At 38.0% G+C, this 19,643-nt stretch overlaps 1 protein-coding gene across 8 annotated transcripts in view; it reads right to left on the bottom strand.

Annotated features, from left to right (window-relative positions):
- ADGRL2 (adhesion G protein-coupled receptor L2) overlaps positions 1 to 19,643 on the bottom strand; it is a 174,625-nt gene that overhangs the window by 118,682 nt on the left and 36,300 nt on the right. For all 8 annotated transcript variants that reach the window (XM_056497451.1, XM_056497453.1, XM_056497452.1 and 5 more), the window contains exon 2: positions 5,051 to 5,223. In XM_056497451.1, coding sequence (XP_056353426.1) covers positions 5,051 to 5,123 — 73 coding nt within the window. In that variant the 5' untranslated portion in view covers positions 5,124 to 5,223. The remainder of the gene's footprint in view (positions 1 to 5,050; positions 5,224 to 19,643) is intronic.

A 19,643-nucleotide genomic window follows, 5' to 3' on the forward strand; every position in this document is an offset into this window, starting at 1 on the left:
AATTCCAGTAGCAGCTTAGAAGGCTCTAAAAATACAGCATCTGCCCTTAGCACAACACACTGCACTTCTATCATTTTACACATTACAGGAGTTTTTTCTTCTTCTGAACAAAAAGCCCAAGAATATGCAAAATCTCCCTTCATAAAGGAGAATATTTTTCAGCAACTGAGAAGACAGCATATCAAAATAGTAATATTATTACTCATCTCATAGTAATTATGCATTTATACTCTTTTTCTTTCTTAAATTGTAAGACTCCTTGCAAAGTTTCATTTAAATGTAAGTACAGTGTTTAAAATCATTCTTCATGCATCCTTCTACATGGCTCTTCCACATTTTGAAATAGTGGTGGTTTTGCTCTGGTTTCAAAAATGTAATATTACAGCATAGAATCCTACAGACCCCACTACCCTGGGAATATATAAGAGGTTATTCTCTGCCAGCATGTTAAAGTTTCTCTGGATTTTCCGGCCAGTCTGTCAGTCCCTGTTTTCTAGAAATGCAGTTGAAAAGCTTAACAGACATTCTTCTTTAAGAAGAAGTTTGGTCTTGCTGTTTAGATCAATTTTCTTTTTAGAAGATATGTTGGGCCTCCCTCAGAAAAGAAAAAAGTCCCAGAGAAGTATGCATCAGAAAATCCCACTGAAAAATGGCATGATCTTTCAGGACAGAAAACAGGACCCAGAGCAGCAGTTGCTTTCTTCAGAAAAATCCTGCACAATCTGCATTAACAAATTAAGAAAAAAAAAATTTCTAAAGAATCCTAAACCATATCAGGCAGAGATGATATAAATAAAGATAGCATTAAGCTTATTAGAGTGCTCCTCCAAAGACTGGGCACTACCAGTCTGGCCTTAGCACATTGGGTGTGCTCATGGATACTCTGAAACCAAGTGGTTCCTGCTAACCTGTGCCTGACAGAGCCCTCACTGTGATAAATTCCATGGCTAGAAATTAAACCAGTGCTCCTATTTGCTCTGGTGTGACTCCATAATGGATTTCACTCCTTGCAGAACCTAAATCCACTAATTAACAGAAATTGATTTCTACTCAAGTCCATGGTACAAGTTTTTTATAATTTTTATCCTGGCCAAAATCCTACTGATACTCCTAGTAAGCATGTAGGAAAGCTGACATGCTTTTACACTTTGTTCAGTACCTGTGCCATGTGCCTCAAACACCCCATGTCTGAGTGGCTTGACAGGAAGATGAAGAGCTGAAGTAATACACTAAAATAGCAAATATCTTTGTAGTGGCCCAAATATCTGTATCTAGTATTTTCTTTAGTAAATGCACTAACATTGAATATGCACTTAGAACTGCTTCCAATTCAGCACTCAGGTCTTTGGCTGGCATAACTGGAATTTACAGGAATATATCCTTTTCAGTTTAATGCTCATTAAAAAAGAAATTCAAAAGCAAAGACAAGCTGGATTTCTTTAAATAACATTAATTCCATTTAGGAAAACAGAATTAAATAGATAATGAAAGAATGATGCTTCTTCCTTTGGACAAAGCACAGATAATAATTCATAATAAAATATATTTAAATTGCATTAAACCTTGGTTAAAATAGAATGTTAGCAAAGAAAATTATTTCAGTGCTTCCAAGGCACTTGTGCTTTTCAAGCAGCAGAAGAGAATAAAAACAAACAACATCAAAAGCTAATCAAAAAGGTGGACTTTTTAAGATAGATAAAGCTAAAAATACTGAAACCTGTACTGTCCAAAAACCAATATTCACCAGAATGTTTAGCTCTGACATCTTTTTTTCATATGCATATTAGTGTATCTGTCTTAACTTGCTTGAAGAGAAACCAATAATACATATAATATGCTTTCTACTCTGCTTTGCTATGGAAACAAGACATGTGTGATCTCACTTTCTGGCTTTCTGCATTTTCTCAGATAATTTCTAACTTGTTAGATGATTTCACCTAATTAGAAAGGGGGAAAATGAGGGAAAAAAAAGAGATGGTGTCAAAAGTAATTAACTTCCTAGAGTTTGTAGGAATCAGGTAAGTAAAGGTGTGGGACTCACTCAACTGCATGGGACTGAGCAGGATGGCATGGGACAGACACAGGAAGGGACAGACAAGGACATGGGACAGACAGGGGGTGGGATAGAGAAGGACATGGGACAGACAGTAACAACAAATACAATATTGACTTGGAACGGACTGTTTCAAAAGCAATCCCATCTGGACTGCACAGCCAGAGGAAAAAAAAAAAAAAAAAAAAAGAGCAAAACCAAGACCTTCTTATCTGAAGACAGGATTCCTGTTTAGATAAGCAACTTTAAAAGAAAATTACAGCCTTCGTATAACTGTGCCTGCTTGCTAATTCCCTGGTGAGTTAAAGTTAAGGCTGTGAGAGTAATAAAGCCTTTTCTTGATTGGAAAATGTTTCATTATATGAACAAATGAATCACTTGTCCACACCCAGGATCATTTCCCCCCACTCCCCCTTCCTCTCCATTAAACTGTACAGAAACATTAAAATGTAACAGCAGGGATATCAGCCAGGTTTTGTCTCTCCCAGTAACTGCAACAACCCTCATGTACACATCAGATTTCTATTTTAAAAAAACACATTCCAAACAGAAGAATTAAAGATTTTCTTATTTCTAGCAAAAGTTAGATGCTCTTATTTTAACCTTTGTTCATGTTCATACTTCCAGGCATGAAGTGCTACTAAAGCATGTTATACTTGGCATCTCTTATTACTGAAGCAGAAGGCAATGTAATTTTGTGAGAAAGTGTAATAATGCAGTATTCATTTTTCTTCTGTGGCTGGAAGCCAACTCTATATTAATATTCATTTCCAGTATACAGAGCCACAGTATTTCATTTATTTTAAGAATTTACAATTAATTTGGTATGATTCTGTTATCTGCTCCCAATTTCCTTCCCTGTTTCTTTTAGCTGAAAAAGCAGCTCTTGTATAGACTTTAAAAAAGTAAATTCACAACTGAAGCATCAAAAGATTGCTACTGGCTACTAAAAGCAAGAAAAACAGGGACAGAACAAAATGAACTTGAAATATTACAGATGACAATGAAAATTAACTTTCTGCAAATGGCAAAAATTCAATCTGCAGAAGTTCTCAGTTGACTTTTTCCTTTCCAAACTCAGCAGATAAAACATGCTTTACAGCCTGCTGTTTGCAACTGTAACCAAACCACAGAAAGTTGTTGGTCTGCTTTGCCTTTCTGCTTTTACATGTTTTCAACCATGACACAGCATTAAACTGCAAACACCTGAATGTTTGTAAAATGCATTATAAGTAGAGGGATTTGAAACAATTGCAATAAAAATAGTAATAATAATAAAATCCTTAGTGTTTTAAAACTTTGGGAAAACCCCCATAAATAGATGTCTCAATTTCCTACACCTCAGGTTTCAGCTAGTGCAACCACTTTTGCAATGAAAGTGCATTTATAATTAGCACCAGTTATTATCAAATCAGCCAGTCATAAAGTTTCTAACTCCAATCTCCTAATCCACATTTACCTTTCTTACCTGGCAGAGAGGCTGGAAAGCATTTCCAGCTGTTGGCACTTGCTTCCCTGCACCAGTGAGATTACAGCCAAGCCCGCAGCCTGGAGGGACAGCGGGATGCAGCAGCTCCAGAGCAGGACTCCCACCAAGGATGAAACCACCCCAGATCTGCACTGGGAAATGCCAGTTTGCTACTACATCCTGGCAAGATTTGAGGAGGAGGGGAGGGATGGGAAACTGACTGTGAAAGCTATTTAAGTGCAGTGAGACTTCCCCAAGTTGAGAAAGCGCCACGAAGACTCGGAAGACTCCCTGAGAGATGTGTATGTTCACACATGCAGATGAACAACCCATTTCAGCAAAGCTCGTCTGTCAGCACCACCCCAGCCCTGCAAGTCTAGAAAGAAAGCTTAGGAAATTACAGCGAGCGTGGAAGGCTGCATAAAATATTTGAATTTTTAGGGACTTTTTATTTATATTATAGCTCCTTTTTACTTATACAAATTAAGGAAGAAAAAGAGGGGGAGGCAGGGTAGTTTTCCAGAAGTATTTCTGAAAATCTGGCCTTAAAATTCAAGGAATTTTTTTCAGAGTAAGGTGCATACCTGCTTTAAAAATTGGTGAGATCATTACAAAGATGAAGGAAGGAAGTCTATATATTATATATCAATTACTGAATAATACAACACGGCATGGAGATGCTATTTTATTACTAAACCAATCTTTTCATCTGCAATCTAGTCAATCAAAAGACACCCAAAATAGCCTCAAGTTCTATACAAATATTTGTAATTAAGAATTTGTAAGTCATGTTTTCCTTTTCATTCATTTGTGTTCCTCTGTTTATCAAAAGGGCCACAAGAACAGCTGTGGAGACAGACTAACTGGATGAAGTGTAGTTTATGAAAAAAAAAAACAGATAAAGAATAATGCAACTTCTTTTAAAAATCTTTTTCCTTCCTCATCTCTTTAATTTAACAGCTATTTTAAACACATTTGATAGCAGTGAAGTATTTTTCCTTTTTCTAAAAAAAGCAAAAATATTTTCAAGTAGATGCTATTTCGGTATGAACTTTGAGTTTTATTTCCTGAAATTTAACTTGCATAGCACTAATCTTAATGAAGTGTTTGCCATTTCGTTTTCAGTAAGCGAAATTAGAAAACTAAAACGGGTATTTCATTTAGTTGTCTTTTTATCACTTTTAACTTATCCACACATTTCTTCTAAATGGTTTTGCAATGAGGATAAAAAAGGATGGATAAACAGGAAGAATCCAAAAATAAGGCACCTAACAATCAAGCCTATTAATACTTCACTAGCCTGAACATTGCATTTCAATTTCAGCATATGACACTTTCAAACCTAAAAAACCCTATTTTATTCTTTGCTTCATTAAAAAGGGTCAATTTGAGTCTTATAAATTAAACCTAGAATATGGTACAGATACATTTAGTTTGTTATCCTCAAACTTCAAGTTATCTAACAGAAATTAATTGTACAGTCCATTAACTCATCTGCAAACCCAAGTAAAAAATAAACTAAAGCTTACCTTCAGTACACTGCAGGAAGCTGATAATGAGCAGAAACCAAAAACTTTGCATTCTGCAGCCAGAAGACACCATTATTGATCCCTGTAAGAATTTTCTTTGTATTCCTTAATGAATCCAGTTATAAAAGCCCAGCATCATCGAAACCAGTGGTCTGCATTATTCATCTTCATACCTGAAATAGCAGAGGATATGGAAGAAAAGGAGAAAAAAAAAAAACAGTTCAGTATCTGAACACCAATTATTTGGAATACTAAATTTTACTAGATACAAAAATGGAAATTTTTAGTAAAAACTGAGAGTACACCTGCACTGTAGCTGGGAATTTGGCAGGGCTCTGGGACGTCATCTCTCAAGGTCAATCACAGCTAAGCACAATGCCAAATAATGATACATGGTAAAGTTGAAAGCATGAGTGTTATTGATGTGTTTGCACTAAGACACATGAAAAAAAAAACAAGACAACGTTTGTACCGAATATAAGAAACTGGACCTGTAGATGAGTCAGCTAAGCTTTTCTGACTCCACAATCTGACACAACCTGCGTTTCTTTACCTCAAAGAACCACAGTAAAATTAAATCTAGGCCACTAACATATTTCTTGGGGATTTAAAACACAGAGTGGCTGAGAACAACACAGCAACTCCTCCCAGCAGGACGGCTGAGCAGGTCTGCTCCCTGCCATGGTTCTGGCGTTCCCTTCGTGCTACACAAAGATCGCTCTCCTTGGATGAGAGAGGCAGGAGCAGCTGCTTTGCTGACAAAATGCTCTGTTTGGTGAGGCAGCCTCTTCATATGACTGCACAGTTAGCTGTATTTCTACACAATAAACATCTTCAGACAAAAGGGAATAAACAATGGATGAGACCATCTCCTGTCCTTAGCCTCAGACAAGATTTGTCTCCTACTGAGAAATACGAACTGAACTGCTCCTGTAAACGATGTACCAAAGGAAGAATTCTTCAAGCTATCATTTGCATTTGAAAAATATAATTACAGTGATAGAGTGCAGTAGCTGTGGTAGAAGATTTGACAGCAGTGTGCTCCCTTTTGCTAATGACTCTATTCTCTCACCAGCCAGCTGAGTAACTACACACATCCTCTTCCATATCTCACTGTGTGAAGCTAGGTCATGCTTCAACCCCGACTATTAGAATTTGGGAAGCTAGAGAAAAATTAACATCCAGAGAAGAACAGATTATTTTTTAAGTAGAAAGCTGGGTCTACATATTACAGATATGTGAAACAACTCTGGAGAACAGAGAACACTGCAGCAAACGTAGATGCAAAGGGCTGAGCCCAGTGCCACATAGGCTTGGTCTTTCCAGGACGAACGAACAGGACTTCAAGGATGTACTGCTGAGATATCTGAAATTAATGCTACTTTAAAACCCTGTTACAATGACTGTGTAAAAATTTAAGTGGCAGGATCCAACGGCCACTTATGATTCTTATGAGTACTAGAGCATGTTAAGGGCTTTAAAAATACATTTACCCTTTTGGCAAGGAGAAGTGGAAAGGATGGAGAGCACAAAATGCCAGATACAGAAATTCTAAGGGATATTTATAATTTTTAGAAGTAGAAAGTGTGTATTAGTGAACCTTAATCATAATCAATGATAAGTTTGTTCCCTGAGCACAGAAACAGCAACAAGACTGACATTCTTTTTTTTTTTTCCACAAGGACAGAAAGATGGGAATTAACAGCAAACATTATGGAAGAATTTCTCTGGCTCTCAATGAAGGCAGTGTATCTGTGGAGATTATTAAACAGCCAAGCAGGTTTCTTTACTTGGCTCCTCTTTAGGAGAACTGGAGGCATCCCTCTCACGACACAAATGTGCTTGTGATTCCTTACACAAGGAAATAAAAGAAAACTGGCATCTGAGACCATATGATTTTATGTTTATTGATACATAAAAATGAACCCTTTTTCCAATTTCCCACTACAGGCAGGTATTCTTCAGCCACAGGCACATTTTTTCTACACATATTTCAACAAGAAGAAGACAACATCAAACCAAGCACAGGATGGGCAGAGCGTGGCTCTCCCTGGCACACACCCTGTCCCCTGAGGTACAAGGTGTCACCTGAATTTAGATGGTGACACAGGACAACCCCAATGCAGTTATGAAGAGACAGTCACATTCCAGCTCGAGATCTTTTACACTGGGCTGAGACTCTTTTGTAACTAAAAGAAAATAAATCTAAAAGTCCACAAAGGATGCACTGCATTCAGCAGAAATTAAAATTGCAAAGGAGCTCCTGCTGAGTTAAGAAGAAAAAATTGCCACCATGATCTCCAAAAAAAAAGCCCTGGAGATAGTTGAGATAGAAGCTTGGGAACAGTTTGGATTAATTTTTCACCTGTAGCACCCAAAGGAAAAATTATAAAACTATTTCACACACACTACAGACTAATCAGCATAATTTCAGTAAGCAATCAGAATAATCCAAGAGAATAGATAATGAATAATAATGGCTTAAAGTGAAATTAAATCAGCCTTCTTATTGCTCCCAGTCTGTCCAGAAGATTTGAACTTCCTGAGACTCAAGTTTTATCATTATTTCTATAACATATCACTGCACTCCCAGGTTTTGAGATATCTTTCTTCAAATTCAACTGGACAGTGACACACTTGTGCTTTACAATCCTCAAAATCATCAATTATTTGTGGGCCTTTTTAAATTTGGAGGGGAGGGGAAGGAAAGAGTTATGTCAAAAAATAAAACAAATAATCAAAGCATCACTTGCGGCAAGACTCAGCATCTCCTTGGGAAGTAGTTGCAAAATGTATGCCAAACACTTTGTTGGTTTTTTTTCCCAGTTGAGTAAGAGTTCTTGACCTTCTAGACTGACTTAGTTACTTTTATAAGGACCTACAGTTTCTGAAAAGATATTGATGTCTCTGTAATATCAAAACCAGTACAAACTATTCAATCAGGAAGAATTTGAGAGCATTTTAAAGGATATTTTTAAGTGTTTTGTGCAATATATTGCTCTCTTTAGGTTGCTGTAGCCTACAGACATGAAATTTAGCTCTGTGCAATGCTGCAAAAAAGAATTCAAAATAAACTAAGCAGCCCCTACCAGACTATCAGTAACACATACCCAAGAAAAAATGAAACTGTGTTTGAAAACTGATGCAATAGGGTATGGGTTTACTCCTTTTCTTTGAGTAAGTTAACATTTTCACAGCAAGCTAATTTTCCTGAATATATTTGAGCCTCTGTATTTGAGAATCTCTGTGTGGCTCCAAGTAAAAGAGTGCAGTTCCAACCATTCATCAGCATAACAAAAGCTAAACCTGAGAAAGGCATCCAGACATGAGCTGGAGCCAGAGAGCACTCGGACTAAAGACATTGCTGTCAGCCACATCCTTCTGACCATCCATCTATCAGTGAAACAGAGACTGTCGGTGGCATCTCACAACAACAACAAATCCCAAACCAAACGAGTAGCAGCAGGAAAAGATGTATTAGGTTACTTCTTGGTAAACAGAAAAAGGAGACCACAGTGAGTGGCTGTCCTGCACAAATAAGTTATTTCCCCTCAGACCTTAATAAACCTTTTCTCTGCATCGCTGACTGCTTCAGCTTGTGGGTAGGGCAGAGAGGAACTCCCTAGCGCAAAATCTTGCTTGAATTTCAGAGTGCAATAAAAGCTGCCCAGAAAATTCCAGTTGTAACCTAAATCCCTGCCTCTGGGCCATACTGAAATCTCCCACAAGAGAAAAAAAAAAAAAAGCAACAACCCCCTGCTGGAAAGTAGAGTGGTTCACCTTGTTCTGATTGTTCTCTTATAAACTCTTAAAGAATGCTAGATCAGGAATAGAAATGTTAATGTCCAAACCTGTAACACTGCAAAGGTATTGGGCATCTCTGCATTCATAAGCTGTGCTCCAAATCCCAAATATCTCAGTGCCCCCACCTCGCTTCCTTGTTCTTCTGTGCTTCTGAAACTTCTTACGGACGGAACACGACCGCTGTGGAATACTTGCCACTGCTGGCCATCCCTCTCCCCACAACATTGCTCAAGAGCACCCCAGAGATAAGAGAAAGCTGCTCCAAGCATGCTCCTTGAAATACTTTTATCTTTGAAGAGAAAGGCCTCTAAAGGACTGCCGCGTCCCAACTCTACTCTGTTTAACCTTCCCAAGGTTTTATTTTCAAAAGCCAGAAAAGGGTCTTTTAAGAGTTTCCGGACAACTGACACAGCATGCTCAAAAGCTGCCTTTTCCCTCCTGTTCTATCCAGCTTTTCTGGCAATTAAGACAAAGGAGAACACAGATCATTCCAGCTAAGCAAGGATGTTTTTCTTTAGCTAAAAGTCACTCAGACTAATGCTGATGTATTTTAGAGTATAGTGCTTAATTTTCCAAATCATTTTAGGAACACCACAGAGCACTTGCGACCTCAGTGAAGCTTTAACATTGCTATTACAGAAATAAAATTTATACTAGCTTTACAGATGAGGCACAGCGAGGTAAGGAACATCAGGCATAGCTGCACAGCTCATACATGCCAAGGAAATAGCAGGACCAGGCAGTCCTTATAAATCCTGTGTGACCTACCTTGCCACACATGCAGCACCCCCACTGCCTTTCATAACCCAGTTTATGAAACTGAGTAATTCTGTAATATATATGAGCCATTCTGCAGAGGAAAGGAGGGGAAGAGAAGGCAAGGGTGAGTAGATATATATTCATACAATATAATAGACTACTTAGTCTCCTGAGAAATCATGTGTCCACGTGCTTTCCCATCATGAGGCTTTCCCAGTTTAAAAAAAAAAAAAAAAAACACACCAAAAATTAAACTCACTATAATCTGTAATGTAAGAATTTAATTAGTGAATTGTGATTAGTAAAACTAAGATGCATTAGCAAAATACTCAAATGAGACTAATACTGTTCATGATCCAAGAGCTACCATTTTCTGCATATCTGCAATGAGATCCAGCTCTAGTTTTCTACATTGAACATATCTTCAGATGCATTTAACATGGGTTATTCCTAAGTTTTCAATATGCTTATTCAAAAATTGATTTACATTAATAACTCCACTTTAGTGCTATAGTACCAGATTGTAGAAAATCTGGTTATGAGTTTTAGCTATGAGATCTTACAAAAAAAAACCCCTGACAAGAACCAAGACTGTGCTGATCTAGTTAGCCTCCTTCTACTATCTATGGTAAACAACCAATACCTGATCTGCCCCAATGAAACCAGCTGCATTTTGCAAGGTGAAAGAGAAGGCTAAGTCTGATCTATCTAAAATGGCTAACAAATACTTCCTTTCCATTAAAAGCAATTTAATGCTCAAAAGGTAGTAGAGAGTCTTATCTACACTTCTCTATTCAACAGTCCTTATTAATTGTCACCTTGAACATTAGATTTCTAACCCAAAACATTTCTTTCCAAGTTACATGGAAAGAATACACTATGAGGGAAGGGAATAATACAGTAAGAACCAGACTTGACCAAGGTCATCCAATCTTGCTACAAAAAAAATTACTTCAATGCATTCAGCTGCATTGTGCTCTGAAGTTACATGCTCGTGCCTGATGAATGCCTGAAAGAGTGAGCAATAAATGCATATCCTAAAATTGGCAAAGACTCCAGAAACACCCACCCGCATCCCAGCCTGAGTTCCCAGCTCTTCAGTGTAATGGGTCATTCAAAATATCCAATCTACCTATGCAAGACACGACACTAAGCAGTGCACTGACACTATTTTACCAGTGGAACATCACAATTTCGTCCATCAGTCCCCAGCACCTCAGTGGTCTACCACAATCATTCACAGAGAAAATAAATGGGTTTGAGAGGAAAAGACAAAGATTTTCCTTTCTCATCAGCTCTCTAATTCAGCTTGGCCTCCCTCTCACGTTTTACAGGCACGTTACACAGCGATCCGCTCCCAACAAGCCAGCTTTGCCCCTTGTTAACACAGGATAAAGCCTGGACACTCAAGGGAGTTTTCATTCAATAAGCCAGCAAAGTAAACCTTTGCTAGCACTAATAAGAATGGCTTTTTTTGGCTCCAGGCACTCTCCTTTTGCCAAGTCTGAATTTCTCTTTTTGCCTTTGAAAAATGCTCAGAATCAAGCGGGGTGTGGGTGGGCAGGGGGTGTCACTCAATCCTCATTGCAAATTCCCTGTATTTCACCTGCACTGACACCACACCACTGCATGAGACCACCTCGACTCCAGCAGTGCAGGTAAAACCTTTCTACCACTTCTGCCCTCTGTGTCACTACAGCTTCCTGGGGACTAAAGGATAAATCCCCACCATTCAAAGAAGGGGGGAGGGAAGGGGATGCTGTAAGTCAATTACAACTGTTATCGCCTGCAACATCTTAGTGTCATGCTGAGCATGTTAAATATGCTGATCACTGTGGACACCAGAGGCACAATCTGAGGCTGTTTGCCATTCTCTTCATTAAACTGCAAAACAAATAGCTTTCATTTTCAAACCTATGTAGGACAGATTTTATGAACATCAAAAACAAACAAGAAAATAATGAGTATCTTTACAAAAACACTGAGAACCATATGACAAACTTAAATAAGCAATTGTAACAGCTGAAGAAAATTCAAAGGCTTTTCAAACTTCTCAGAGAAGAGAAATCCTCAAAATAATCTATTTACATTAAAGATCTCATTTCTTTCCCTTGGAAAAAAAATCACTAGACTAACATCAACCAAAGACACAGCAGTCTTGTAAGACAGGAAACTGTTTGTTGACAGCCTTGACAAGGCTTTGCAAAGGCCCGTATTTCTCAAAGCTGTTATGCCACTTAGCTGATCTTTTTTTTTCTTTCTTTTTTTTTTTTTTTTTTTTTTTTTCCCTCCACTGTTTTTCACAGCTGAGAACTTGTTTGAAGTGGAAGTAGACTGAAAAACAAAACAAACAGAACTAAGTCCTGGGCCTGCGGTCAGACATGTCGGTACCTGCGAAGCGACATGGTGTTTCTCTAATTGACTGCAAGGATGTCAACACACCTGATCAGCTTCATGGCCACAAGCCCTGGGCTTCAGCAGGGACATGAGTGCTGATACTGACTACTGAATCCAGCTCTGGGGCTCTCAACACAAGAATTATGTGGACCTTTTATAGGAGGTCCAGAGGAGGCCACAAAGATGATCAGGGGATGGAGCATCTTTCCCATACAGACAGGCTGAAAGAGCTGGGGCTGCTCAGCCTAGAGAAGAGAAGGTTCTGGAGAAACCTTATAGTAGTTTTCTAGTACCTAAAGGGACACATGAGAGCTGGAAAGGGACATTTTACAAGGGCCTGCACTGATAGGACAAGAGAGAATGGTTTTAAACTGGAAGACAGTAAATCTAGAGTAGATGTTTGGAAAATTCTATTCACTGTGAGAGTGGTGAGGCACTGGAACAGGGCTGCCAATGCCACATCCATGGAAGTGTTTAAGACCAGGTTGGATGGGGCTTTGAGAAATCTGGTCTGGCAGCAGGTGTCCCTGGCCATGGAAGGGGGGTTGGTACTGGATGATAATTTAAGGTCCCTTCCAACCCAAACTGTTCTATGATTCTGTCTTTCACAGCTGACACTGAAGTAAAGACAACTCCACAGACCAGCACAGAGCCAGCAAAACACCCACGCATTACTAACCTCCAAAATAAAATCAAGTTACAAGCAAGAGCAGACAAGAACACATTTTTATCATGCATATACAGCACCTTTATTCATGCTATAACTGGGTTAATGGGGGCTGCACAACCCCAATACACTGGATCTCCTGGGGGATGGCTCTGCTGCAGCCTCAGCATTTGATATTCAAGCACAAATCTCAGTTTGGTAGCAAACTCCCTGGAAACTACTGCACTGAAAACTCCTTTTATGGGCACATGCCAAGGAATATTATCAAAAAGATTCATGAAGCTGCTGGTTTAACATTCATTTTAAAGCATCCATTTTCTATCAGGTGTAATTTTGATCATATTAAGTGGTCTGTATTCAATATAAATTATATTGTTCCAGTTTCAGCAATAAGCTTGAGTGTGCAGAAAAATCACTTTTGATTATTAAAAAAAAAAAATCTATCAAAATCCTTTGTAATCAGAGAGACGCCAACTCTTTATAAGCAACTGAAAAATATTTACCATTTAAAAAAAAAAAAACAGAAGCAGTGGGCATATAGATGTAGCCTCCATGCCCTGAGTGTACTTTAGGCAGATCTTTGCTTAGAGAGGAACACTGTTCTAACATTAACATCTGTGAGACCATGGCCTAATCATTGTGCAGTGAAATATGAATCAAAATCAATGGTGGCACCGAAGATGTAATCTCTGCTGTGTTTGGCTCACTGCACTGAATCTGTGACTCATAAATCATTGTTACTAGCCATTCAGTGAAATCAATATTCAGATTCCCCCTTGGTCCATACATATGACCACTAAATGAAATAATAATGACCAAAATCTGTCATATATTAGGTTATCAATATTACCAAAAGGGTTTTCTTGGGAACAATGAGATAATCTAGGATAGAACACATCAGATGACCATGCAAAGAAACATGAAAAACCTGTGACTATATACAGAGAGCAGGAGGAAGGAAATTTTAAATATTTCTTCTTCCATCATATGCTCCAGTATAAGAATTTACCATAGCATCACAACAATGCATTTTATGAAAGGCCATTTCAATAATGCATGCTTTTAACCATGTTCTAAGACATGCTGCACCTAAGCATTTTTCTTTTTCTTCTTTGGACCCCTTCTTACATTATTCCTAGCTTTGTTTCTTTTCTCTGAAGCACTATTAATATTACCATGATCAGAGAGTAGTGTTTTCTTTCCAGCAGCCTGATGGTCAGGACATTTAGAAGACCACATTTTAGTTCCACTAAAAATCACCTCCACCAAATTAACTTCCAGGAGTAATTCTATAAACCCGAATTTTCCAAACCATTTAGTTATTAAAAGGCAGTTGCTCATGTCTTGCATAGAAATCTGAGAAGTGCTGGGTGCTACCATCCCATACTTGTCCATGAGCCACAACAAAATTTTTAATTTTGACAACAGAAGAAGGAAAGAAGTCTTTAACAGCTCTCTAAGCGGACAAGAGATTCTCCAGGCAAGTAGGACTTACAGGTAGAAATTCCACTGAATTTACATAAGCCTTTGGAGGACTTCAGGCAGTGCCAGAAGAAACATCTTTCATGTTCACCACTTTTACATACCAGTAGCACTTAGAAGGCCCAAAACTCTAAAATCATGAAATAAAAATCGACAGACTATTTGACTTTTTCCCCTTGTACATGGTTTTTCTCATACACACATTCAAGACAAGAACTCAAGGGTGAGAAGCCTTATATGACAGCACTGCACACACCACTCTCTTCCTTGCACCTACACACAAATAAGCTACTGAATGACACACCTAGTGCTTGCACATCACCAGGGATGCGAGAAACACATGTGATAAATCTGGCACATAAATCTTCAGGGTTTATTCAGAAAGGGCCTGATTCTGCAGTGAAACAAAGAATTCAGTGCTCTTACAGGATGATGGGCTCTGCAAGGAAATACAAGCTGCAGAGGTGTATAATAGTGCAATAGTGCTGTAGTTAAGAGTATTTTCTTGTACAATTTAATAGGCAGTGAACATTCGGGTGACTCTTCTTAACTATGCAAGACAGTTGAATAAATACCAGTCATTCAACAGAGCTGCAACGTTCTTGCAGTTGGGGAAACCTGGGCTTTCTCATTTATTCAAATTATAATAGAAAAACAGAAATTATTTCAGTTATTTTTTTATTCCTTTTGTAGAAAGTCTAAGTCAGGAAACTATAATGAATATGTTTGGGGCAGTTACAAGCAAAAAGAACTCTAAATTATAATTCAGTAGTAAGGCTCCTTCTACTTGCATGTACCAGGGTTTAAAACTCTCCTCCCTAGCAGCCTACATAGCATTTTCTCTTCAGCAGAGAAATTTCTGAACAGAAAAAAAGAAAAACTCCCCATGTATTGTGAAAACAGTGAAGGTCTCTTCCATGCATGGTGAAAAGGGAAGTGTGAAGTGGTATCTTTTAAATATTAAACAAAATGGAATATGAGTTATCTCCAGCACTGCCATGCCAGCCACCGTGAGCACTTGAGGACAAAGTATCCTGAAATTGCTTTCATGCAAAGAATTTTTAAAAAGAATGAACACTTTTTAAAGTATTCAAGAAAATGAACTCTTTCCATTGGAGTGACTGAAAATATTATATTTCCTGTACATTTTATTTTTTTTAATCATCCATACAGCACAGATGAAATTTAAGATACATTTTAACACATTTTTCAGCAGCAATGTGACCTCTGATATTCTATGGTTTCATCAAGCAGACCAAAACCACACATTTACACTTTCTTTTAAATAATATAGCTCTTGATGGCTCAATGTGACAATGACACTGTTACTTCGGAAAATATCCTATTTTTCTTTAATTAGGTTACATTATGATTTTAGATGATAATTTATTTAGCCTTTCTTGATCATAAACACTTATTGGCTTTTATTTTGTATTCTTTTACTAGAAATTAAAGATAATTGCTTTTTATTAAAACCCTGCTCTTCATACATTCTGCTGCAGTTCATGAACTGTATGAGCAACTAAAGAAAAAAAAAATAAGTCTACATTTGTCTATCAACAGTATTTATAAGTGAGAGAGTGGAAAGATTACAAAATTTTAATACGAACATTATATTATAGTAGCAATAATCTAGGTGTTTTACTGGGAAGTGAAGTGGATTACCGTAAATGAAATTTTTAAATGTCCTTTCCATTTTATAGATAACACAAAATGACTCTTTTCATGTCTCCAGCGATAAGGATACATGTGCCACACATTTAAATAGTGCCTTCACCCTATCCAACCCTGCTCATGAATTAATAATTCAGTGACATTAATACAAGAAGATAAATGATAAAGAGGTTATAGCAAAAGGGCCAGTGGTACACATATACTTCTTTTAAAACAGCTAATACCTCTCTGCCAATTACAGTTAGAACTTTTTTACAGTTTTCAATGGCATTTTTACAATCTAAATAGCAGCTTATGCACACACAATTTCACACAACTCAAGCTTAATAAATCTCCTGCTGCTACCAAACAATCATTCTGGGGGATTAAAGTGCAACATCTGCTAACATTAATAAGCATTTTACATAGCAATATGTATAAAAGCAGTTGCTATCAGTCTTCTGAAAAAGCTTCCAGACTGGTTTGGCATAAATTATACCTTTATCCTTCAACTGGTAACTTTAGCTTACGGCAACAATAAGGTAGCTCTAATGCTATCTAGCTGGAAAACCCAAGAAAATTATATATGGACTGCTATTGTCCTTTGTAGTGCAACAATTTTCAAAATACTTGGAAAAATAAACAAAAAAAAAATGTCTAAATGCAAAGAAATCCGGGTAAGAACCTGGTAAGTCACATAATTTCAATACTTGGAAGAAACCAAATCTACTAGTCTGTTTGAAAGAGACAATTTCTCTCCTAACACCAGTTATAACTTTCTAATCCACCTTGGGCTTTTAAAATTTTTATTTGTATTTCTACCAAAGCAGCATCTACTGTGAAAGAATGCCTGCCTTTCCAAGGAGTAAAATAAATATCGGGGGGTTTATTTAATTAGGAATTCCAGCATACATTTTTAGGTAGAATTTGGCAAATGAGCATGCTTTGGAGTCGAGAGACGTGTACCATCGGCTTGAGCCAAGAACACAGTTGGCAAAAGCGGCACAAACTTTTACTTGCAGCCCTGCCAAGGCAACTCAAGCCCTGCAGTTCAGCTGTGGACAGCCGAATGCCAGAGCCTGCCAATCACCCTTCTCTGGAGTGAAGAGAATGAACAAAGTCATATTCTGGCTTTTAAAAAAACCAGAGAGGTAAAGGATTTCAGGCTCTCACTGCATAAGCCCTACTATGCGAGTATTTTTTAGAAACTGAAAAGAACCAATAGTCAACGTTGCAATAATAGATATGATAACACTTTTAATAGCTTTTTATAGCGCCCCAAGATAATTTTGTCATGTGTATCTACAAGCTAATTTATTTCCTTCGTGAAAGAGTAAATTTGTATTAAAAATATTCATTTATAGAAAAGAACAGCAAACTGGAGCAAATATATATGTAGAAATTATTTAATACACTAGGTTTAATTATCAATTTATGTCCTCCAGTTAACATGATTTTATTGAACAGGATTGTTTTAACACTATTTTTTAAGTCAAAACATTGCTCTAAAAATTACAATTATCATAGTCTTCTGACATGGCCAACATTCTTATTTGACACGTTTTAAGAGAGAGATGAAGAAAATCAAAGCAATAAGATAATAAAAGATTCCAGCAATGCCATTGACAACTAACACTCAGTGCCTTTTGATGATATCAAGCTTTAAAAGTACCCAGAACTAGGGCTGAAGCCAGGCTTAGCTGAGAGAAAAGCAGTCATTAAAGGACAGTAGGAAAAAGCTTAAAACAAAAGGGAAGTACATTTAGTATCTACTTTTCTTCAAACTGATGGTTTCTTTAGGCTGAAATCTGCACCCAAAATTCCCATGCATGTTTCAAAGATTAGAATCACTGTTGCCAGAGGATGCACATGTGGATTAAGAACTCTTGAATTTTGATTATAATCTTGAATTTTAGATTATAATTTTAAAACAAGTTTTTATTAAGTTGCTGTGTGCTGCCCTTAAAAACACAGCCTTATATTAAAGTGATAATTTCTTCCTTTTTTTAAATTTTAGAATAAAATTATATTGGCACACAATTTTCTTTTCAGGCTATTCCTCCGCCCACACTCTAATTCTCACATCAGACATACCCCTCCATGTGCCAGCCTTACATGTTCTGGAAGATTTACTGCTGCTGTTATAGTCTCATGGCTATTTCAAATCCAGGTCACAACTTTCCACAGTTGCTTAGATTAACATTTGCAATTTAATCTGTTTTAACACAAAAATTCAACAGCGCTGAGACAAAAATGAGGTGACTTTTTTGCTCAAAGATGACTGAATATTAAATGTGAAATTTAACAGGTTGTAATCATAACAGTTTGTAAACACTGTAATATATATGTCTGCCCTAATTTAGTAAGATGGAATTCTCACATAACACTCATCAAACTGAGCACAAAAAAATTGTTCTGGCATTTCACTAAATTAAAATCTTCAGTCCCCACAGCCAGAATGCACAAATTTAGATTTTATTAATACCTTAAATCAAACTCACTTTTATGAAAGGCAATTTACAAGTCATCGTCTCTTCCAACAGCCAAGAACAGAACGGGGTCTTAAGCATATTTTTACAGACACTTTGATGATAGTCTAACCTTTTGGTCTGATTGCTACTTTTTACAAAAATAGCATTTTCTTTGAAATCCAGAAAACTCTTGTTTTCATGAATATAGCTTTAAGCCTTCAGTGACAGAATGGCTGACAGCTCAACAGATAGAAAGCAAATTTAAGAGAAGCTGTCCCTGTTAAGAAAATGCATGCCATTTTATCAGCTTCTCGCTCAGCAATCTCAAAAACTCCAAATTTCATCTAGATCACTGGATTTCACATCCTGCCCAAGGATACTGCATTGTGCCAAACCTTCACACTCACAAAACCATGCAATTTATACACAAGTTCTGCAAGCCACCTCGATTTAACTTGTGCTCTACGGACTTTAATATTTTAAAATCCTAACACCAGATAACAGCAGTCAGCATTACAGGCACTTCTGCAAGAGATTGCAAATCAGATCCACAATGAAATCATCATCATCATCATCAGGTAGACTCCCTCGTGCTGCTGTTACTCACCAGAAATCAGTGGGAGTCGCAACATAGGGCCGGGAAAAAGAAAGAAAAAAAATAAATAAAAAAATAAAAAGAAGGGGAAAAAATAAAAAAGCAAGAGAGCAGGCAGAGCGGGAAGACAGCATTCCCCCCGGGTAGTTTCGAGCGCAGAGGAAGCGGGAAAGCCCCTGGGTAGGGCGTAGAAGGAAAGGCACAGATGGAAGGGAGGCTCGGGAGGGAGCCCGCAGCTCGCCCTGCCCGGCGCGGCGCGGCTCGGGGACCGAGCGGGACCGGGACACTCCGAGCGGAGGAAGGAGGGCACGGGAACAGGGACCAGAAAACATGCGGCACCGCACACAGCAGGGACAGACCCGCTAGCATGAACTATCTGAGCGTAATTTGATTTCCTTCAAGCGGGCTGCCAGCGTTTAGGATCAGCAGCCACTCTCATAACCCAGTACAGAGCCCATCCCTCTCCAGGACACAGCCGCAAGCTACACGGATGCAACTCTTGGCTTTTGAACCCGTGTGAGAAGATCATCAATGACAACAGAGTCCATGAAACTCTCTGGACAAACGAGTCACGGCATTAATAAATGTGGAGACAGAGAAGGACACTGTGGCCACTCCGCGGTGCCACAGGAGAGGCCAGCACACACAATGAGCAATGAGATGTCTGTCTGCATCTCTCACCTGCACACAAATATTTTGAAACATTTGCCCTGCTGCAAGTAATCATTTTCTATAAATGACTGATGATTTCACAGCACCATTGCA

This window comes from Oenanthe melanoleuca, chromosome 8 (assembly GCF_029582105.1).
Source record: "Oenanthe melanoleuca isolate GR-GAL-2019-014 chromosome 8, OMel1.0, whole genome shotgun sequence".
Taxonomy (NCBI): Eukaryota; Metazoa; Chordata; class Aves; order Passeriformes; family Muscicapidae; genus Oenanthe; species Oenanthe melanoleuca.